The 23152-nt window shown below is 50.1% G+C and overlaps 1 protein-coding gene across 2 annotated transcripts in view; it reads right to left on the bottom strand.

Moving 5' to 3' along the window:
• Positions 1-23152, bottom strand: part of ANKH (ANKH inorganic pyrophosphate transport regulator) — a 139128-nt gene that overhangs the window by 5977 nt on the left and 109999 nt on the right. For both annotated transcript variants that reach the window (XM_086676329.1, XM_086676327.1), the window contains one exon: positions 968-1097. In XM_086676329.1, coding sequence (XP_086532455.1) covers positions 968-1097 — 130 coding nt within the window. The remainder of the gene's footprint in view (positions 1-967; positions 1098-23152) is intronic.

Raw genomic sequence — 23152 nt, forward strand, 5'->3', positions numbered from 1 at the left:
ACCCTGCCCCCAGATTTTTTTTTTTAACTTTTTTTTAATATTTATTTTTGAGAGCGAGAGCGAGACAGAGCGTGCGTGGGGGAGGGGCAGAGAGAGGGAGACACAGAATCCGAAGCTGGCTCCGGGGTCCGAGCTGTCAGCACAGAGCCCAACGCGGGGCTCGAACCCACAAGCTGTGAGATCATGACCTGAGCTGAAGTCAGATGCTCAACCGACTGAGCCACCCGGGTGCCCCTAACTCTGCCCCCAGAGTCTTAACTCCAGCACAACTCTTTCTTTGCACATCGGCAGGTTTTAGTCATCGTCCACCTTCCTATTTTTTTTTTTTTTTTTTGCGTGTTACTTTTTAAATAACATATTATAAAACTGACTTCTGAGCAGACAGTTCTAAGAATTCTAACACGTGCAAAGATCTGTGTAACCACCGCCACCATCAGGGCACGGAACAGTTCTATGGCCCCGAAGACTGCTCACGTTGTCCCTTTGGGTGTGCTGTTTACCGTGTGTGCGACCTCTGACCTTGGAGGAACAAATTAGGGCTGGGCTGTCTGATTTGTTTCTTAAACTTTCAGCCTACTGGATAAAATTGTGTTTGCACGTTTCCAATCCACTGCGAAATGTTATGTTCTGTTTCGGTTTTTTTAAGTGTCAGCTTTTTTTTTTTTTAAACATTTATTTTTGAGAGAGAGAGAGACAGAGAGACAGCAAGAGCAGGTGAGGTGCCGAGAGAGAGGGAGACAGAGAATCCCAAGCAGGCTCTGTGCTGTCACCACAGAGCCTGAACTCACAAACCACGAGATCACGACCGGAGTGGAAATCAAGAGTCGGACACTTAACCCTCTGAGCCACCCAGGCGCCCAAACTGGTTTGTTCTTGTTTGGGACGTCCTTGCAGACATTTCCCGAGAAGGAAGACTGAATCGGGTATGAGGGTAAACCGGAATGTTCCTTTCATTCTGTGTCTTTACCTGGCACCGGGAAAAAGGAGAAGATACGCAAGGGGACAACGCAGAGCTCTGCAAAGGCGAAGTCCACTCCGATGATGTCTATCAAAATCTTCTCAGAAACGTTGGGGGTCCAGAACATCACGAAACAGAGCTGGGGGCAGAGAGCACAGTCAGCGAGGTCATTAAGAGAAGGCACATGTGAGTGACGTGGCATCGGGGCAGGTGTCCCATGACCCCGAGGCGCTAGGAAAGAGGGCGAATGGTGCGCCCGTCCTCAAACCGCTGCCGTCCTGCTTTGTTCTCACCTTCAGACACGGGCCCCCGCCCATTTGCCACAAGTGCCCCAGAGGGACCCCAGCAGTGGGCAGATGTGGCATGCATCTGAGTGGGTAGCCCAGCTAGTGAGGGAGACCCGTGTGCTCTCGTGAGCGGCTTAACTACTGTGCTAAGCAGCTCGGTCAGTTCGGGGTGACCATGCTCAGTACTGTGATTTTTATAGGTTTTTAAAAAAATCTTTTTTTTTAAGTTTTAATTTATTTTTGAAACAGAGACAGAGCATGAGCAGGGGAGGGGCAGAGGGAGGGGAGACCCAGAATCCGAAGCAGGCTCCAGGCTCCGAGCTGTTAGCACAGAGCCCGATGTGGGGCTCGAACTCACAGACCGCAAGATCGTGACCTGAGCCGAAGTCGGACGCTCCACCAACTGAGCCACCCAGGAGCCCCTGTGATTTTTTATAGCTTTAACCAAAGAGTTAGAAGTGACCTGAAAGCATCTGGAATATTCTGCATGCACAGAGCCACACTGAATCAGCACACCTAATGAAAAAGGAAACAGTGACACTTAAATTAATGATAGGTTCTGGAGCTCTCCGAGGTCGAGTTGAGAGAATAAGAGACAATACCCACAAAATGTGCACCTTTGGAGAGCAGGTGGGCAAGCAGTAAACTGATTTAACAGACCCAAGAAAATGGCTTTTTTTTTTTTTTTTAAATATTACAGAGACAGCAAGAGTCGGGGAAAGGGGCTAGAGGCAGAAAGACAGAGAATCCCAAGCAGACTCCATGCTCAGCAGGGAGTCTGACACAGGGCTTGATTCCACAACCCTGGGATCATGACCTGAGCCGGGATCAAGAGTCAGCTGCTCAACTGACTGAGCCACCCAGGTGCTCTGAAAATGGCATTATCTTAAACTGATGGGGAGAAGCGAGCTGTCTGCAGCTCTTCCCTTTCCCCCCCGGGTCAGGAAATGTGGTGACAGGCCCTTCTGGAAGTGGGGGTGAAAGCGGGGCCAACAGCAGGCTGCTGAAAAGCCTAGTTAGTAAGCAACTTGTCCACAGTTGCTCTTACACAGCTCGTGACGGTGTCCCTTGAACTTGGCAGGGCCCTGGACTTTCATGTCTGGATAACGTCGGTACAGTGGAGGGCAGGTGCTGCCCAGGAAAGAGGGGGGTTAAGGGAGGACGACACTGAAGGTCCTGTCTTCTTCCTCTGCTCAGTTCCTGCAACACAGGAAACCAGCTGCATCCCTCCCACGGAGGAGACCAGGGTTCCTGACACTGGAGGCTCCTGATGAGTCCCCGCCCCCCATCCCCACCCGTCCAGCCACCAGCAAGGCCCACACAGGGGACAGGCCACCCCCACACGTGCACGGTTGTCAGTCGGCTTCTGAAGCCCACCCGTACAGATGAGGAGACAGCCAGGGATCACCAGGCTTCGAGCAAGGCCTTAGAGCTGAAGAGGCTAAAACAAAGGGAAAAAATTTTTTAAGGAAACACAGACAATGCAGAGACAGAAAGATGGACAGGTGTATGGGCATACATGCACAGGTACACAGTGCACACACACACACACACACACACACACACAGAGAGAGAGAGAGAGAGAGAGGCGGGGTGGGGGGAAGGAACTTTACCCCATTGACATTCCCAGAGTGATGGGAGAAGATACAACTACATCCATGAAACAGGGACCAAATGGAAATGTTATTTTAAAAGGACGAAGAACAAGACAGTCCTTCTGAAAAATAAAAAGATTAAATCAGAAATAAGAAATTCACACAGTCACAGTAAGAGAAAGGTGAAGAAATCTACAACAAAGATGGAGCCGGACAACGAGAATGGATTCAAAGAACAGAAATAAAGGACGAGTCTGGGACGCCGAACACTCACATAACAGGAGTTCCAGGAAGACGAACAGTGAAAGTCTGGAAGCTGAAAGCTGAGACTTTTTTTTTTTTTTTTTTTAATTTTTTTTTTTTCAACGTTTATTTATTTTTGGGACAGAGAGAGACAGAGCATGAACGGGGGAGGGGCAGAGAGAGAGGGAGACACAGAATCGGAAACAGGCTCCAGGTTCTGAGCCATCAGCCCAGAGCCCGACGCGGGGCTCGAACTCACGGACCGCGAGATCGTGACCTGGCCGAAGTCGGACGCTTAACCGACTGCGCCACCCAGGCGCCCCGAAAGCTGAGACTTTTAAGACTGTCCTGGGGTCCATCGCGAGGATGTAGCCTAGCGGATGAAGAAAGACCCACTGGGCACGGCATCAACGATGCTGGAGGCAGAGACAAGATTCTAGGAGCTTCCAGCTGTAGACTGTAGACTGTAGAAAGCTAGCACCAAGAGTTAGAAGACATAGGGCACTGAGTTAGGAGGGAAACTGGTTTCTGTCCTAGAACTCAGAATCGAACGGTCAATCCAGTGTGTTGGAAGAAAGACATCTTCATACGTTCAAGGCCTCAGAGGATTTCCTTCCCATGCATACTTTTTCAAGAAGCCTTTGGGGGTTTACTCTGCAAAGCAAGGGAGTCATGGATGAAGAAAAAGAAAGACACAGGATCGATCTTAGGAAAAAGGCACGGGGAATCCCTGAGAGGGGTAAGGAGAGATCCCGGGAGGGCCGAGACAGGCCCACGGGTCAGGTGATCTTCCCTGGAGCTGGTCGGAATAGGGTATGTAAAATGGTCTGAACACATGATGGGGTTTCTGCAATGAAGGGAAAATGGGGGAATAAGTTAGTGGCAAATACACAGAAAGCTGAGAAAAATTATAAATAGGACAGTGATGAGGTCCAGGAAAAACTACAATTTTTTTTTTCAAGAAATGGAAGGAATGAGGCTCAGCGGTCAGAGTTTGCCTTAGTCGGAGCCCATCTAAAGAGCTGCGGGGTCTGGGGCCTGGGGTTATGAAAAGTGGGGAGTGGGCAGCCTAGGGGAACGGCTATTGTCGGTGACAATCCCTAGAGAACCGACTTTTTAAAACTCTGTGTGTGTATAATTAACAAACCCTGAATTAAAAGATGTAACTATATAACTTTGGCAGAGAATGCTAAAAACCTGCCAATTCCATCCAATATTTCTCTTCCTTAAGGTGCAAGTGATTCCTCTTTAAAAGGAAGGTGAATACATTATAAAATGAATCACCATCATGTAAAAGCAGAACGCTGAGATGTCAGAATATAAGATCCTTCAGGCTTTGGGTAAATTGAGTTTCATGGAATTAGGCTGGTCCCATTAACCATGTCATGTTGAAATGTTTTCTCAAATACCCTGGAAGATCTATTCTAAAAATGTTTCACCTTATCATCATGTGCTCTCCAGCGTCTGGAAAGAATATTCCATCGCTTTTCAAAACTGACAGGTATACAATCACTTAACCCTACTGCCCGCTGTCAGCACTCACACCCCGTTTTTTGACATGAAGGGAAAAATACTTCCTTAATTCCAGTAACTCAGAGCTCAGAGACTTTATTAACCCAGCGGCCTGGACAACTGGCCATGTCATCTTTTCCCACTGCAAAGCCGCCAGCCTGAAGTGGTGAAGTTCACACCTCTAGTTCGGGGGCGAGCTCTGGGGAGGCGGTGGGGAGCAAGTGCACGCAATCACAACTTCAAAACCACACCGAGCGCGGGATGGGGACACAACTCACTTCCCTGAGGAAGAGGGGGGACATCTGCCCTTCCAAACACCTTCCGGTACAGCATCGCCCCCAAGTCTGGACTTGCTTTGTGCCTTAGGGCATATGGAGGGTAAGCCATCCTGGGTCTTGCTTAAAGGTTGGAGGGAGATAACCAGGGCATATTCTCCGAAGAACTTAAGCTTTCGGGAGAATCACCAGTATGCTGTATTTACGTGATGGTGATTATCTGAACGTGAGATAAAGCCAACCTCTCTGTTTTGTAAGTCACTGGAAGGTGGTCTTTAAGTTTCAACAAACCGAGGAGAAAGGAGGGTGTGATCGTCCGTCAGAGAGGACGGTACAAGCGAGCGTGTGCGGTAAGGGAATTCCTCTCTCTTGCTTCTCCACGTGGATAATGTCCACCTGGCAGCTTTTTACTGCCTTGGAGGAGATTATCAGTAACCTCTGAAGGAGATGACCCATCTGTGTCCGGAGGACACAGCGACAGGGACAAGTCACACGAGACACTTACGTAACTATCAAGTACTTGGACGAGTGGCCACAGTTCTGGTCCCTTGGAAATCAAACGTGCAGGTCTGGTGGATCTCTAATAGAGCCTCCCTGGAGGTGGCTTCATACTCCATTTCTAAAGTTCCGCTGCATTTACTTGGAATCACTGAACCCCTCTGGTCTCCATCCGGTATCTACCTGTGCCAAGCATATCTTACACGTCCCTATCAAGGTCACATGCCACAAGGAGGCGCCTCTTCGGGGTTTTCAGTCCCACACACGTAGAGCCTAGACTGGGTCTTCTAGAACAAGAACGCTGTTAGTCTGGTCTGGGGCTTCAGCAATCCCAGGTAACTATTCAAAGAGAAGGGACACTACGTATCTTGATGCTCACTTCTTCCCCCCTCCCCCGTCCCTGCCCAAGTTTATAAATACGGCCCTTTGTCTCTGCCCTGCTTCCAGTATGAAAATGCCCCTTGCCTTCCAGCAAGTCCCTAAAAAGGCGACTGTCTCCTGCACTGCCCAGAAGGGAATATGTGCAACTTAGAAGTAGGTATGGTGGTGGTTAAAAGCTGCAATATGCACCTGCACGTCAACTTCCCTTAAGAATACTAATCAGATCATGGGGTGCCTGCCTGGGTGGCTCAGTCGGTTGGGCGTCCCACTTCAGCGCAGGTCATGATCTCACGGTTCGTGAGTTCGAGTCCTGCATCGGGCACTGTGCGGACAGCTGGGAGCCTGGAGCCTGCTTTGCATTCTGTGTCTCCCTCTCTCTCTGCCCCTCCCCCACTCACACTCTGTCTCTCTCTCTCTCTCTCTCTCAAAAATAAAATAAAAATTAAAAAAAAAAAAGAGTACTAATCAGATCAGATCCGACTAGTCTGTTTCAGAAAACAAGAAGCTTCAGAAGTTAACCTAACAAAGACCATTTCAGGAAAAGTGTTATTCTAATGAGTTCAGCCAGAGGAGTCTTCCTTAGGAACACGCCCTCCCCGTTGACCATGGAGGCCGTGTTCCTCAAATATTTGCAGAGCCTAATGACATTGACTTTTCCAAACCAGAACACAAACCTAATAAACTACTGACAATGAACATGATTTGTTCTCCTTGGAGCAGCTGCAGGGTTGAATTGTTTTTTTTTTTTTTTTTTTTTTCCTGCAGAGCTGACTGTCAATATTATGTCATTAGGCAGCGGCCAGCAAAATAGAACAACCCACTCGGTGCCCAGATCTTGGTTTTTCTATTTATTCTCCAATAAAGGGAACCGGGCTTCTTAGAGAAGTGGCTTATTCTAAGATGAGGACAGGAAACATACGAGATGATCACCCTGGAGTAACATGTCAAAGAACATAGGAGCTCAGTGGAAAGAGCTCCCAATTGCCAAAGTTGGAACGATGTGAGCACCAAAATAATACAGTGTTGAATTATGACCCCCAGGATACCATAAATACCCATGCGTCCATACTGATATAAACAAATAAGGCTAAATCGGCCACACAGAGGTCCAAATAGTTTACATATTTGGATAAGGCCTCAGGGAGGTGACACATACCTGCTACTCCTCAAGTTGATCGCCTAAGCTTCCTTCTAAAGAGCAGCTACAGAAAGTGGGGTGAAGGACCCTTACGGTGGAGACGTGGCAAACACGACCTTGGCCAGGTGATCAAGGTCAACACCAACAGTGATTAAGTCATGTCGACAGCATGTATTCTTTTTTTTTGGTACGAAATTTATTGTCAAATTGGTTTCCATACAACACTCAGTGAATACCCTGTATTCTTGATACGACGTGAGAGAATAGGACCTCGCCTACGTCGGCTTCCTCCCCCCAGACCCGGAAGTGCGGTCTAACAGCGAAAACTCTCAGACAAACCCACGTGCAAGGACGTGCCACACAATACCTAGTGAGTATTCCTCCTCAAAACTCTCAAGGCCACAGAAACAAAGTTTGAGAAACTCTTCCAGACCAGAGGAGACTGAGGGAAAAGGAGACTAACTATAATGTGGTCACGCAGATGGGACCCAGAACACGAGAAGGAGGTGAGGACAAAGCTGGTGAAATCGGAATGAGCCGTGAGCTGAAGTCACGGTCGTGTTGGCTCCGCGACTCACAACTGCGTCAAAGGGGCCCTCGTAGAGCTAGACAGAGCGAGAGGTGGCTCTCCGAGCTATCTTTTTTTTTTTTTTTCAACATTTATTTATTTTTGGGACAGAGAGGGACAGAGCATGAACGGGGGAGGGGCAGAGAGAGAGGGAGACACAGAATCGGAAACAGGCTCCAGGCTCTGAGCCATCAGCCCAGAGCCCGACGCGGGGCTCGAACTCACGGACCGCGAGATCGTGACCTGGCTGAAGTCGGACGCTTAACCGACTGCGCCACCCAGGCGCCCCTCTCCGAGCTATCTTCACACAGCTTCTGTAAATCTAAACGAATGCTAAAAGGATATTAAAGAAGATCCATGACCCCCTCTTCTTGTATTTGACAGACGGAGTCTTCTAAGGACCAGACCATGGACTAGGACATTTCTATTATGAACTTTGAAAATACTTATTTGTGTTTCAAGGTACATTCATCTCTAGTCGAGCATAGACCACTCCAGACAAACGTTCTGTCTTAGGGGGTTACTGGCTTTTTCTTTTAATTGTATTAGCCTCTTGAGAAATGAACCACCCTTGGGCTGCAGCCCCCTTTTAAAAAAAAATCTTACTTGAGAGAGAGAGAGAGGGAGGGAGAGAACTGGGGAGAGGGGCACAGAGAATCTTAAGCAGGCTTTGTGCTCAGCAAGGAGCCTGATGTGGGGCTTGATCCCATAACCCTGGGATCATGACTTGAGCTGAAATCAAGAGTCAGACACTCAACCGATGGAGCCACTCACGTGCCCCTGGGCCACAGTCCTTTTATTCACAATTATAACATGAATGGTCATGGTTTCTAATGATGCTTTGGCTCCTTAGAGGCAACCTGTTAAGCTAAGGCTTCACCTGTATGTGGTTGTTCTGTGTTGGGGGCAGCATTTAACCTCTTGTTTCTAAGTCTGTATAACAATGATCTACATTATGACAAAGTTCTGCCATATATTAGAATCCTCAAACAGGCTGACAGCGTGCACAAAAGACGAAGGAAGCCCTAAGCCTCACAGAAATAACACCCGTGGGTCTACGATGCTATCGTCTGAGTCAACGTGACTAGAACCTTCCCAAGCCTCGCCTCGTCACGCAGAGTTAGTCCCTGCCCTGCCTGGGAACAAGGATTCGGGATTGGGATTTGAAGCAGCCAGTTGTCTCTGTCAGCATCTGAACTCGAGAACATACAAACCCAGCCACAGTGGGGCAGCCGTGTCTGCACGTCCTGGGGAGATTCCACTGTGTCCTGTGGGGATTCCGTTCCACAAAGAAATCTGTGGAGCTCCATTGCCAAGAGCTCTGGGTTTGACTTAATTTCCAGAAGCTGCTGACCATGCTTTTGAGGAACTCAAAACAAAGCTGTCTTCGTTACCCCGAAGAATCAGGATTAGTAGTAACTCTGAGATTCTTATCCTCTGCAGTTAGAAAAAGTAAAATTCATCCAGCTGTTTTTGGTTAAAATTGTCAGCCCTGGGCATTATTTTTGTTTGGAGATTTTACTTAGAAAGAAAGGGTCAATAGCCTTTTAATCGGGTTTAAGTCTCCAGTGGGTAAGCCAGTGGTTAACCCTCAACGATACCGCGTACAAGGAGGTGGTTCTGAGCTTGGCTCTGGACTGTGAGTTTGGGGAATAAGTTGATTCACAATCTGGGGCCAGCTCCTAACCGCACTGTAGACGACCAGACCACCAGAACATCTGTGGCCCCACGCTGGGGGGCCTGTGACATGCGCTAAGCGCCCCGTCAGTACTTGGCATGGTCAATGTGATCAATCAGTCTTAGCCATTGTCATCCTAAAAGGTTTCCCGGGACCTCAATAAAATATTAATAGAGGAGTCATCTGTAGGTGGTTAAGATTAGAATTGATTTTATTTTCCTCTTTGTGCTTTTCCCTGGTTTCCACAAAGAACGAGTATTCTTTTTTCTTTGTCAGAAGAGCATTTTAGCATTAAAAGGACCCCTGTATCTGTCTTCCCAGATTCAGTCGATGTGTGCCCATGATCGGGATGTGAGAAGTCCCGATTTCGAGGGAGGGCAACTTTCAGAAGGCGGCTGGCAACTCAGTTTTCATAACCAGCGTCCTGGGAAGCTGCGTCCCGTGTCCCCCCATTCGGAAGGCACACTGACACTGATTGGATTTACTTGGGGGTGGAGGGACACTGTCAGAAAAAGCGGGACACTATCAAGATAACACATGCCCATCTTGCCTGAGTTTTTAGTGAGAGCCGATGGAGACCCAAGGAACATCATTTGGGCTTTTGATTCTTAGCATCAAATAGAGTTGGCTGTATGCACATGGCAGGGGGTGGGGTGGGGAGTTCGCCAAGGGTTCTGTGGGCCATAGTCATGGCGCCGGGCCATGCCCTGGAGGTGGGGGGGGGTGGTATGGTCAGATTACCATGCTGACAGGCCCTCCAGTCTCTGATGCTGTGTGAGGACCGACTAGGGGTGGGGAACAAGAGCAGAAGCGGGGGAACTACTGTATCAGTTCAGGGGAGTCGGCCATGGGCCAGGGGGAGCGGAGGAAGGATCGATTTGGAGGAATTACAGTTAGTATTAAAGGGAAACTCTGGGGGACAGAGGTGAGGAAGGAAGAGGCAGGGATGCCGTGTGATATGAATGAGCATTAGGCCACGGCAGCCTGGAGCCCAGGTGTGCTCCACAAGCCCGTCTAGCCCGTCTGGCCCAGCTTCTCACTCCCACTTGCTGGCTGCCACCTGGGCCACACTCGGTCATTTCGAAGAGCCTTCCCAGTGCAAACCAGTTCGTGACCCAGCTTTCCATCGAGATGCCTCTTAGAAGCGGGGGAGTCCCGGTTCTGAAGGGAAACAAATAGGCCGTTTTGCTAGAGTGGAAATGCCTAAAGCAAGACATAATGTGCGAAAGTGGCCAAGAAGCCCCATTTCTGGACATCGGCGTTAAAGAGGGTGACGGGGAGCAAGCCCGGAGGAATCGCCAGAGGGGCCGGGCTGCCGTTCTGTGGGCCGGCGCTGACCGTCCTCTGACAAAGAGGGGGCCGCCGAGGAGGGAGGGGACACTTCCGTGGAGGAGACTGTCACAGGAGAGTAAGAGTCCTGAGCGTTACAGTAAGACACAGCGAGGAGACGCGGGGCGCGGTCTCCGGAAGGTCGGGCAGGTAGAAAGTTCGGTAGAAACAGGTGGGGCAAACTGCACCTGTTACACAGAGAAACACAACCTGGTTTTCCGTGCAGCTGGGGAGCTCGGAAAAGCAGATCACAGAGTGTTTCTGTCACCCCTGGTATTCCCAGCGTGGCCTGCTGACAGTCAGACTTGCTGTGACACGTCTTACCCAGAAGCACGTTCCTAAGGGAGTAGATGCACCTCTCAGAGCCGCGGTAAAAAGTTCACGTTTCTCAGACGTGGGTTTTACAGTCGGCTTTTTAAAAGAACACGAGAACTAAACCATCCCTGCTGTCACTTAGATGGAAGGAAACTGCCAAATACACCTGGTTGGACCGCTCAGGGCTTCTTTGGGAGCGAAGACTGCATTGTCAGCAAGGAGCACACACTCCCACCAGCAGGGGGCGCCGTGCACCAAGCCTGCAGAGGGCGCTGCCTCTGGCTGCACAATGTTCAATTCTCTCCTATTCTTACCCGACTTGAAGAGTGTTTAGAAAGTTCCAAACGGAGCTTCGCTCAGCCTTGACTTTCCGTTGACGGTTAACAGTCAAACCGAAACTTGCTCAGGGCCAGGGGCAGGGGGTGGGGGGGGGTGGGAAGTGTTGTTTGACAGGTGCAGAGTTTCAGTTTTGCAAGATGAAGAGATCTGGAAATGGATGGGGCGGGGCGGGGGGGGGAGGGTGGGGAACGGTTGCACAACTGAATGTACTGAACTTTAACACCTAAAACTTGAAAAGTGACTAAAAACCTTAAAACCTGAAAATTTGGAACTCCATGATGCTAAGTTTTACAGTAGGTGCATTTTACTGTGATGGAATAAAATTTTATTTTTTAAAACGTTTTTTAAATTAAAAAATTTTTTCCCCCGTGAGCCTGAGAAGAGCACGGGGCGGGGGCGGGGGGAGAATCCCAAGCTGGCTCTGTACTGTCAGTGCAGAGCCCGTCGCGGGGCTTGAACTCACGAAACCGTGACATCATGATCTGAGCCGAAACTGAGAGTCCATGCTTGACGGACTGAGCCACCCAGGCGTCCCTGAAAAATCTTTTTATACTGTCATTTTCTTATGAGGGTTTAGGTGGAGTTTCGGGGACTGGTCTTAATTGGTTTAGTCTCCTCTGAGTTCCCCCAGACAAACCAAGGAACCCCGCAAATCCGCAATGCGTGATGACTTGTTTAAAAAGCAGACGCACCAAGACGCTTATGACGCACCAGAGCTTTCCAACGGTACACGCTCCACCGACACTCTGAGAGGTGCCAAGTGAGAAAGTTCTGAATTCAGTTTCTCTACCTTCGGTCCCTTCTGTCCTCCCCATGCACGAGAGGGTCATTTTCTTCTCCCGGATAATGCAAACAATGAGCAGGCAGTGTCCGGGCGCGGGGGTGGGGCAGCCCCGCAGAACAAAGCCCCAAACAGGCCGTCCTTGTTGGCGACACAGGGTCAGCATGGTACCGTGGCCCGAATAAGGCCTGCAGTGTCCGCTGCCCCGATGGCTGAGTGACAGACAGCCCCTGGGCAAGTTCAGCAGCAGGAAGGTGAGACTGGGTCACTCGCGTGAACCAAACTTTTAACCCTGAAAACGGGACTGGTAGAGGTCCCGTGGAACGGCAGCTTTTACTATTGAGAGGCTTGGATTCTGCAGCTTTCCAGAACACAGCCGAGGGCCTCAGGACTGACACGCTCTCCTCGGAGGCGGCCCTGAGCGGGATGCATTCAGAACTGGCAATTCTTGATGTGTACGGGGGGATGCGCTCTGTTACCCCCCAGGGCAGCAAGAGGGAACAAGGGGTGCGCTGCCCAGAGCGTGACGCCCTGTCCGAGGCCCGTGGTTCTGCCAGCAGCGCCTCAGGCCCCGAGAGCAGCACGTGGCCGGGGCCTGGGTGCCGGCCGGGATTAGGGGCGCTCCCAATACCGACGGGGTGAGCAACCGGTCCCGCAGAGGGGGCTGCGGCTGGGGCCGGGGGCCGGGTGGGGGACGAGGAGGCGGAGCGGAGTTCCTGTTGCTATATTTGAGATTTGTGCTTCCTGGGGACTTATGCAGTGAGAACAGCATAAGGAGTTATTTCAGGATTATCTGAACCTCACCGAAACGGATTATCTCAGTGTGTCACAGAGAAAATAACCCGGCGGGCGGAGTGTTCTGACTGCGTCCTTCTCGCTGCTGCTGCTTCTGGCTTTCCCTCCCTCCTGGGAGGGTCCTGGAGGCCTGAAGCTCTGAAGCTTTAGAATTAAAATGCTTTAAATACCAAATACCTTCACCTTACATTCTGCAGCGGCCTCCGCCCCTCGATGGCACATATTTTCCTACCGGACTCAGGGCTCTGGAGGCATCCAGTTGTGTTGCAATGCCATCCTGATTTCTGCACACTTAGTCACTTAGTCACCTTGTCTCCTTAGCCTCCAACCTAATCCCTCCCAGACAAGGCTTATCTCAGGAAGCCGGGGGCCAAGACGAAGAAGAGCCTTCTGGATGGGACTCTGACCTGCAAGGAGAAGGAGGCTGGCTGCTCGCGTGGGAGAGGGTGACCATGTCCTCCTGGAGTCACTGGGGGGGCGCGAGGGGGGCAGGAATTCAACGCATTAAAGAAAACAGCGTTCACAATCCGTGGAAAAGTGGCGAGTCGGATCAAATAGTACTAGGAATTCGGAAAGGAGAATGGAACAGAAATTGCCCCGCACGATCAGAAAAGAGGAAGGAAACAGAAAGCCTGTGGGAAATGCGCTCCCCGGGGGGCCTTCCCTGACAGCCCGTCCAAAGCGGAGTCTCCCTCACCCTCTTTCATTTTTCTCCCAAGCACCTGTGAGTGCCTGCTGCAGGTCGCGTAATGGCCATGCAAAGACCTGTTCAGTCCCAAATCCCCGGGACACGCAAGTACCATCACTTTGTATAGTAACCGGTATGATTAGATTAAGGATCTTGAGGTATGATTATCTGGGGACGTCTGGGGGGCCCTGAACACCGTCACAGAATCCTCCTAACGTGAGAGCCCCGCAAAGGGAGACCCTGCACAGGCACAGAGAGGAGGTGGTCCTAGGAAGAGAGACAGAGGCGGGAGTGATGTGGCCGAGGAACGTGGCAGCCACCAAGGGCTGGAAAAGGCAAGGGACAGGTTCTCTGAAGCCACGGGAGGGAGCGAGGCTGGAGCACAAAGACCCTGACAGCAGCCCAGTCAACTGAATTTCTGGCCTCTGGAGACTTCTGGCCTCCAAAACTATGAGAGAGTTCATTTCTGTTTTCTTTTTTAAAAAAATTTTATTTAGTTTTGAGAGAGAGAGAGAGAGAGAGAGAGAGAGAGTAGGGGAGGGGCAGAGAGAGAGGGAGACACAGAATCGGAAGCAGGCTCCAGGCTCTGAGCTGCGAGCACACAGCCCTATGTGGGGCTCAAACTTGTGAACTGTGAGATCATGACCTGAGCCGGAGTCAGACGCTTAACTGACTGAGCCACCCAGGCGCCCCTACATTTGTTGTTCTTAAGCCATCAGGTTCGGGACAACTTCTTACAGCTGCCACAGAAAACGAACACACTGCCCAACACCACAGTATATGTTTACCGCCTGTCTGCTCTAGGAGACGATACATTCCATCGAAAAAGGCGACTTTGTGTGTTTATTTCATTGTGGTAGCCTCAGAGCCTGCTATGTAGCAGGGGCTGGAGCATCTGGTGAAGGACTGCCTGGGTAGGTATGCATGTGTCCTCCGTCTGGGTAGCTGTGCCCATCAGAAGAGAGCCCCGAGCATCCTTCTAAAGCTCAGGCTTCAGAGAATTTTTGCAGTGCACACACGTGTGGCTTCAAATCTTTCCCTGCCGGCATTTCCAACATTTGGTTGGCATCTACAAACGTATTGGACGTTCTGGGCCAGAAGGCTAAAACATGGATTTCTCTTCCTGTGCTCACTGTAGAGTGTGGGTAACTGACATTTCTGAGTTAGCAAGACGGCCGACGGACGGAGTGAGCACTGTCTGCATTTGGCACTGGAGGCCACAGACAGAAAGGTGTGACGGGGCCTCCGAAGAGCTTTCCCAAGCCTCAGGGAGAAAACCGGTGCGCATATTATATGTCTCGTGTATGCGTCCGGTCCTCCTGGAGAAGATATGTGCACATCTATCGAGACACTGATTTTTTCAAAACACCAAAAAAAAAAAAAAAAAAAAAATCCCACAGGAATTTGGAAGGATGTATAGATAGAAGTAGAAAAATTCACAGATTTATTCACTGGCATCCAATGTACCAATAGCCGCTTGTTTACATACACAGATACCTTATCTTCGCTTGGAATCCCGTGTATTTGGGGGACTTCCTGATCACGAGAGCTGGTGTTTTTTGCTTACAGCGTGCCTGGCGCTATGCTCGTAAGTCTTAGGAGGAGGGTATTCTTATCATGCCCGTCTGGCAGCTGGGGAAGCTGAGGCTTAGTTTTAGATGACCCTTCCAAAGCCACCCAGCTGGTGCACAGAGGAGCTGGGATTTGACTCCAGGCCCCAGGACCTCAGGACCACGTGCGTAAACACAGAGCTCTGGGGTACTGAATTCCAGCTTGAGGGTAAATCCCTCTCCCAGGGCCCCAGGGCCATTCAGCGCAGGCTTGCAGCCCTGCCTCTAAGCCCCTTTCCAGTTCAGAGGTGCTGGCGGTCTTGTTTTGTTTTGGCCCAATTCATTCTTCGAGCCATGCCGGTCAAGAGCCATCTCTCGGGGAGGATCAAAAGACAGGCCCTTGAAAACCATCTGGCACCTGATTCACGGCGAGCAGCTTTTCCAGGCACTGCTAATTTTTCTCACCATCACACTGTGTTTCTCTTGAGTGGTGCCCTGGGCTCAGAAGGTTAAGTATGAAGGGACCCCAAGAACAATCTCGTGGCGCAATTCAGTCATGTTTACCTCACTGTGTTGGACCCCAGAGCAGGAAACGCAGTAATAAACCCTTTAAGAGAAAATAACGTTTTGGGCAAAGGTCACCTATCATTAGCTAAAAGTGACTTTGCTCTCCAGGTCACTTTCTAAGCCCACCTGTAGGCGCAGGGGTCACCTAAGAGCTGGGAGAGGTCAACCAGTGAAATACATCCGTGACCTGAGTGGTTTCTGACTGTTCTCTTTTGTTCCTGGGTCCAACGGTCTCTGGCTTCATTAAGCACACAGGATGACCCTTTAACGGACCAAGTGGCATTTCACGTCCTCGCTGTGCTCACTTCACACACTGCTTGATGTTCATGCGTTTCTGTGGGGTTCTTTGAGATCACGGAGGTATTTTACGTGGGCTCTGCTGACCCCTTATATATCATAGCCGTGTAAATCCCACAGGGCACCGAGAGTTTCAGGCCACCAGGAACACGCTCACGTTCAGAGCCCCAAGTACCCGGGAGTGTGTGAGCACAGGCTGAGATCAGAAAGCCGACAAGCCACGGGCATCAGCCTTGCCCTGTCCACACACCTTACTGTGAACTGCCCCTGGGAGGGTCCTGCCTATGCATGTGAGCAAGCCATGTCTCAGTCCTACACACTGTAACATGCCCACCGTGTAAGAAGAAGACTGCTCTCCACGCCGGTTCTGTTTTTGAGCGGAGACTCCTAAAAACAACTAAGAAAAGAGGCACAGTCATCAAATACAATTCCTGGAAGTCTGTGACTCAGTCCCTGCCGGGTTCCTCTGCCATTGCTGGAACAACACTGTCACCTTACTCTGATAAATCTGCCCTTGCACCAGAAAAGCCTCGGGGAGCCTGGCAACCGCACCTGAGCCGGGGGGGGGTCAGCAGCCAACACTTGTCCCTGCAGGATCCACGGGCCAATCGGGACCCCCCGGCGGGCCCCGGGGAGAATGCGGTGTCTTCACCGTTCTTCTCTTCGTAGAACACACACGTTAAACCGAAACCAGTAATCTCTACACCTTGGTGCCAAATCAGATACCATTTATAAGATCGGAGTGGGAAGAAGAGAAGTGTCGAGGTTCTGAGACAACTTGGAGGAATAAATACAACTGGATAAAATACTAGCAACTTAATTCCTTCTCCGGACGTTGGGAATGTGTTTAGGCTTTTCGCTGCTGGGGACAGTGGCCTGTTCAAGGGCCTGATTCAGAGGTGTACGGGATGACTCAATTCGGGGACAGCAGCGCAAAGCCAAAACGCAAAGTAACCCACATCCCCCACCGCTGCTTCCATCGGACGCCGTGATGTCAACACCACCCCCGAGAAAAGCCCCGAAAAACCAGGCCTGCGAGGTTATAATTAATCACGAAAATTTGGGGACAGTGCCGTACCAACGAAAAGTATTTCTCAGCAAACCCGCTACTCTGATTCTTACGCAAAGAATATGGAAATAATGGAGACGCTTATGCAAACAGTAAGTGGAGAATTTAAAAAGAAACCAGGTAGTTGAATAGTCACGTGTGGCTAATCGATCCGTGGCCTTCCCTGACCACGTCGGTGTAGGAGTTTTCTGGGGCCGCCGTAGCAAAGTAGCATAAACCGGGTGGCTCAGCACAACCCAAGGTTCTTGCCCCACGGTCGTGGAGTCCAGCATCAGGGTGTGGATGGGGCCGCACCCCCTCGCAGGCCCTGGGGAAGGTCCACTCCAGGCACTCCCTGGCTTCTGGTGGCGCCCTGTGGCATGCTCCCAGGCTTGTCTGTGTCCGGATTTGCCCTCTTGTAAGACCAGCAACCATACGGATTAGGGGCCCACCTCACTCACTTCGCAGTGCCTCATCTGAACCCTGTTTCCCAGTAAGATCACATTCAGGGATGCTGGACGTCAGGGCTTCAATACGGGAATTTCTGGCGGATACAATTAGAGCCATGGCAACTCAGAGCAGAAGATTCAGGCTTGAGTGTAGATCCACACTTCCCCTTTTTCCCACCCACTGACATCAAAAAGCAAAGCTCAGGAGGATCCAGAGTAAAAGAAACTTATTTTAACTTCTGGAAAAAGAAACAGATGCTTTAGTAGTAACGGCTGCCGGCCTCAGACACACTTAGTACCCTACTGTGTGAGGTGGTGCGGTCGGCCGGCACGCAGGTGGCTTTCTCCTCTCTCTGCTTCAAGGGACAGCAACACACACACACACACACACACACACACACACACACACACACACCAAGCAGCCTCCATCTACTGAAGGTGACAGAGGTCAGTGGGATACACTCTGGAGATCCGGGCACAGTCCCATGACCTTGGCATAATCTGACTCTGGGGCCACAAACCAAGTCTGGACAAGCCTGGTGAGGATCTCACTCCATACCTGCCTCCCCGAAGTAGGCCAGTTCCCCAAGATCAGCCTACAGAATAGCTTATTTGGCCAACTGCCAATTTGCCAAAGTCACTGGTTTCTTGAAAACCTGTCTCTTTTAGCGCCTCTAAAATCTACAGCAATTTGTATTGAAAGGATTGGCGGGGCCCTGGAGGGCTGTGAGGGCTCCGGGCTCTCTGGGGCCCTCACATCCTCCCTACCTCTCTGTGTCCCCACCTCTGCCTCTGCCCATCTTTCCTGGACTCTCAACCTCTCCGTTCTTTTTCTGACCCGTGGTCTCTCCCCTTCCTCTGATCGGCACTCCTCCATCCTCCCCTCCTGACTGTCTCTGGGTTCAGCGGCCAGGGGATGCTGGGTATGACTGTGAAGGTTGTTCACTGCACAAAAGTACCCGGCTGGTTCTGCCTGCCAAGATCCATCTGGATGGATGCCCATTTCCATCTTGTGTCAAGGGGGTTGGGGAGGCCCCAGCAGCAGCCAAGCCTGGGCTCTGCGTGGATTCTTTTCCAACTCTCTTGGAGCAGAGAGGCCGCCTTCTTCGCACCAGCTCCCCAGAACCAGAGCAGAAAGGAGCTCAAGAAAATACCGAATGTTCTTAAAATGCCGTTGTGAAGTCAAAATGGAAACTGGTCTTTGGGACACCTCTTCCTCATTGAAAGGACTGTTGAAAAGACACATCGTACCCTGGCTAATGGTCTCTATTTTACCCCCAAATCTAGAATCCAGAAAGGAATCATGATAAACTCAGAGGGGCCACCAAGAGGCCGAGTTCCTGTACCTTTAGAATCACCAGCGCCTTTCCCCGGGAGGAAGGGATACTGCTCCTGCTCCCTGACCGCAAGCTCCTCGCCGCCACCCTTGGCCCGTGTTCCCCACGGTTGTCTGCTGGACAAACTGAGCCTGTCAGGACGCAGTCACCTTGCTAACACTGGTTGGCATTATGTCTCTTCCCCTTGTCGCCACCGAGGGGATCGCTTTTCATCTGACAGTTCTACCATTTTCAAGATAATCTTTCGGAGGGACTCAAGTGCCCCCCCCTTTCCTCACCCTGACTCCCATCAAATGACACCGATCAGTGCTTCTTCCCCAAGGCAGCTCGGAAGGAGGAAAAGGAAGGTGCTAAGGGAAGAGTATTTCTACTTTTTTTTTTTTTTTAATTTTTTTTTTTTTTCAACGTTTATTTATTTTAGGGACAGAGGGAGACAGAGCATGAACGGGGGAGGGGCAGAGAGAGAGGGAGACACAGAATCGGAAACAGGCTCCAGGCTCTGAGCCATCAGCCCAGAGCCTGACGCGGGGCTCGAACTCCCGGACCGCGAGATCGTGACCTGGCTGAAGTCGGACGCTTAACCGACTGCGCCACCCAGGCGCCCCTATTTCTACTTTTTAACTTGACCCACCTCCCCAGTCCATCTTCATGGGCCTTTGCTGCCCTTCTTGAAGGAAAACTCCCGGATAAAGGCATGAGGAAGAACCAGCTTTTGGAGTAGAACAGAGACTCTGAATTTAAATGGAAAGTCTACACTAGGGAATGGATGTATATGTGCGTTGTAGTGTACTGAATATGAGTCTCTTGTTAACTGTCAAAAGTGACACAGCCGTGGGGCACCTGGGTGGCTCGGTTGGTTAAGCGTCCGACTTTGGCTCAGGTCATGATGTCACGGTCGTGAGATCGAGCCCCTCGTCGGGCTCTGGGCTGACACTGCAGAGCCTGCTTGAGATTCTCTCTCTGTCCCTTCATCTCTGCCTCTCTCTCTCAAAATAAAAATAAAAAATAAAATAAAATAAAAGGGAAATATGTTAGCTCATTACAAGATATACTTTAGGGGCGCCTGGGTGGCTCAGTCAGTTAAGCGTCTGACTTTGGCTCAGGTCATGATCTCACGGTTCATGGGTTCGAGACCCACATCAGGCTCTGTGCTGACGGCTCAGGGCCTGGAGCCTGCTTCCGATTCTGTGTCTCCCTCTCTCTCCGCCCCTCCCCTGCTCACGCTCTGTCTCTCTCTCTCTCTCTCAAAAATGAATAAACACTAAACAAATTTTTTTTTTAAAGTGACACAGCCGTATTTTTCACAGGCAAAGGCAGATGTCGAACCCAAAATGTCAGGGCCTGGAGAGCGAGTCCATTCGGATAGAAAGATGGATTTTTGTTCTAGACAGTTACACATCTGCTTTTGAAAAGCAGTCAGCATCCCTGGGTCACTGAGTGTCTGCAGAATCCACGGGGTCAGCTCTTCTCAAAGACCCCAGGAGAAGAGCTAGTGTGCCCAAAGAAGCAGAGCTCCAGAAAGTGCTGTAGTTCTAGGTGTTCTAGGTGTTCTTCTTACAGAAGGCTGTAAGGCTGTTGGTGCCATCAGGAGGCTCGGAATCTATACGTCATACCATCCACTGGAATAAACACAACGTGTGCTGCTCTTGAGTGTTTTAGTGGCCGCTGCTACATTAACTTCCTGGCACTAAGTTTTCTGTTTAAGTTCATCTCTTTATTTTGAGAGAGAGGGAGAGAGACAGACAGAGAGAACACGAGCAGAGAAGGGGCAGAGAGAGAGGGAGACAGAGCATCCAAATCAGGCTCCGCACTGTAAGCATAAAGTCCGACATGGGGCTCGAACTCATGAACCATGAGATTCATGACCTGAGCTGAAGTCAGATGCCCCAACACTAAGAAGTTTTAAAATTAAAAAAAACATGGGGCGCCTGGGTGGCTCAGTCGGTTGAGCGTCTGACTTCGGCTCAGGTCGTGATCTCACGGTCCGTGAGTTCGAGCCCCGCGTCGGGCTCTGGGCTGACGGCTCGGAGCCTGGAGCCTGCTTCGGATTATGTGGCTCCCTCTCTCTCTGCCCCTCCCCCACTCATGCTCTGTCTCTTTCTCTCTCTCTCTGTGTCAAAAATAAATAAACGTTAAAGAAAAAAATTAAAAAAAAAATGATAAAAACAAAACAAAACCTGACTCGAGAGTAAAGGGTCTCTTACGAAAGCTTTAGAAGTTGCATAAACTCAGGGCGCCTGGGTGGCTCTGTGGGTTAAGCTTCTGACTCTGGATTTCAGCTCAGGACACGATCTCACAGTTGGTGGGATCGAGCCCCGCATCAGGCTCTGTGTGGACAGTGCGAAGCCTGCTTGGGACTCTCTCTCCCCACCGCCGCCCCCTTCTGCTCTCTTTCTCTCTCAAAATAAATAAATAAAAATTAAAAAAAGTAAAAGTTGGGTAAATTGAGTATAAATAAGGAGACTCTCGCCCACCAGGGATGAGTGCTATCAGTACCCTTCTGACTCACGGTTAAATCTTAATTGACGGATGTATTTATTAACGGTTCATGGTGCCCCTTCGGTGCCTGATAGGATACTCGGGCCTGAGGACAGAAGGTGGCTAAGTCACAGACCCTGCCTCGGGCACTTCAGAGCCAACAGGGAGCAACAGATACAAAGACTGAATACGGAAAGTGCTACAGGAACGTATACGCATACGTTATACATATACGTTATAGCCACAGCTTAACATTTAGGAAAGAAAAACCAAAACCAAAACCAAAACCCCGTAATTGAAACTAATGTAACGCTGTGTGCCAATTATACTTCAACTTAAAAAAATTGTTTACTTGTCCCCCATGTCTTTTAAAGACAATTCCTGTGGCCAAGATGTTGGGCCAACTGAACCGTTGTAAGGATAATGTGTGAGACGCTTGATTAGCTGCAAACTCGAATACTACTGTTTTTAGTGTGGAAGAAACCACCGTTTCAAGCATGGCGCCCACGTCTGGAGCCTCTGGGCCAGACAGCGGTTTCTACTCGCTGGACCCAGCAGGGTTTGGAGAGTGGGCTTGGAAGGCTGGCTTCTAGCTGGTTCTATTACAGGTGCTCGGGCGAGTCACACTTATCCTCTCTGAGTCATTTCCTTTTCTAAGAAATTAAGGGTTTTGATTAGCTCATCTCCAAGTTTCTTCCCAACGAAGGGCTTCGAATTTCTGTGAAAATCTACCCTGACATACTTCTAGTTACAGAGGATAGGATTGGAATAATTAAACTGAAAAAAAAAAAAGGAAAAGAAAAGAAAAGCCTTTACGCGGGCAATCAAAGCATTTTTCTAGATCATTACCATGTCAAAATAAACCAGTTGCACTTGACTTAGAGGTGCAGGTTACTGCGCGTGCACCAAAGGAGAGAAGGAACAACCTTAAGTCCGGTCGGGCATAGTTGTCTGTCGGGCTCAACTGTAGCTGGGGGGAGATGTTTAAATGGAGTGACAGGCGACAGAGGAGAGCAGACTCTGGACTGCAGAGCCAGTGACAACCCAGAGCTTCTAGCTTTCAGGGAGGGATGAGGTCTAAGTCATAGCACCTGGCATCCGACTCGACTCAACTTTTGACTTCCAATCATTTCACATAGTCTCCAAAAGCTGAGGTCTGTTCCTGGAATAGAAACCTTCCCTCTGCTTTTTCTAAAATACTCTTTTAAACAGTTTCAAGGTTGCTCACTGTTTTCCTAATATTTTAGGGAACTATGGAAAAATCTGCACGCCATAGAGAAATAATGCAAATAGGGGAGCAGGGTTGCCTGGGGTAACCTGTCCCGACTAAGCAGGCGTGCTATCAGACATACTTCCTCGGTGAGGTGGCACAGGACTATGTTTCCAACACCCCTACTCCCCACCCCCCCACTTTCATGAGGGATGAACTGGCGGGAGGGGCAGGTTGGGGTCAAGGGGCGGTAGAGGACACAAGGTCGTGATGTGTGATGGATGGGACAGGCTATTTGTCTCGTGTTGCCCTTGTTACGATCTATTCAAGTGTTGGATCAATGGATCAAATATTAAACGGTGGGCTTTGGAAAAATATCCATTGAAGGTTTTCCTTAAAGAATCTTTTCTTTTAAGTTTATTTATTTATCTTGAGAGAAAGAGAGACACAGATAGAGAGGGAGAGGAGAATCTCAAGCGGGCTCTGCACTTCAGCACAAAGCCCTATGCGAGACTCGAACTCGCGAACCTTGAGATCATGACCTGAGCCAAAATCAGGAGGAGGACGCTTAGCTGACTGAGCCACCTAGGTGCCCCTCCATTGAAGGTTTCAATTTTTTTTAATGTTTATTAATTTTTGAGAGAGAGAGCGCGAGAGAGAGACAGAGGGAGAACATGAACGTGAGCAGGGGAGGGGCAGAGAGAGAGGGAGACACAGAATCAGAAGCAGGCTCCAGGCTCTGAGCTGTCAGCACAGAGCCCGACACGGGGCTCGAGCTCACAGACCGCAAGATCATGACCTGAGCCCAAGTTGGACGCTTAACCAACTGAGCCACC

This window comes from Puma concolor, chromosome A1 (genome assembly GCF_028749965.1).
Source record: "Puma concolor isolate L17-30 chromosome A1, mPumCon1.1.hap2, whole genome shotgun sequence".
In the NCBI taxonomy this organism is placed as follows: Eukaryota; Metazoa; Chordata; class Mammalia; order Carnivora; family Felidae; genus Puma; species Puma concolor.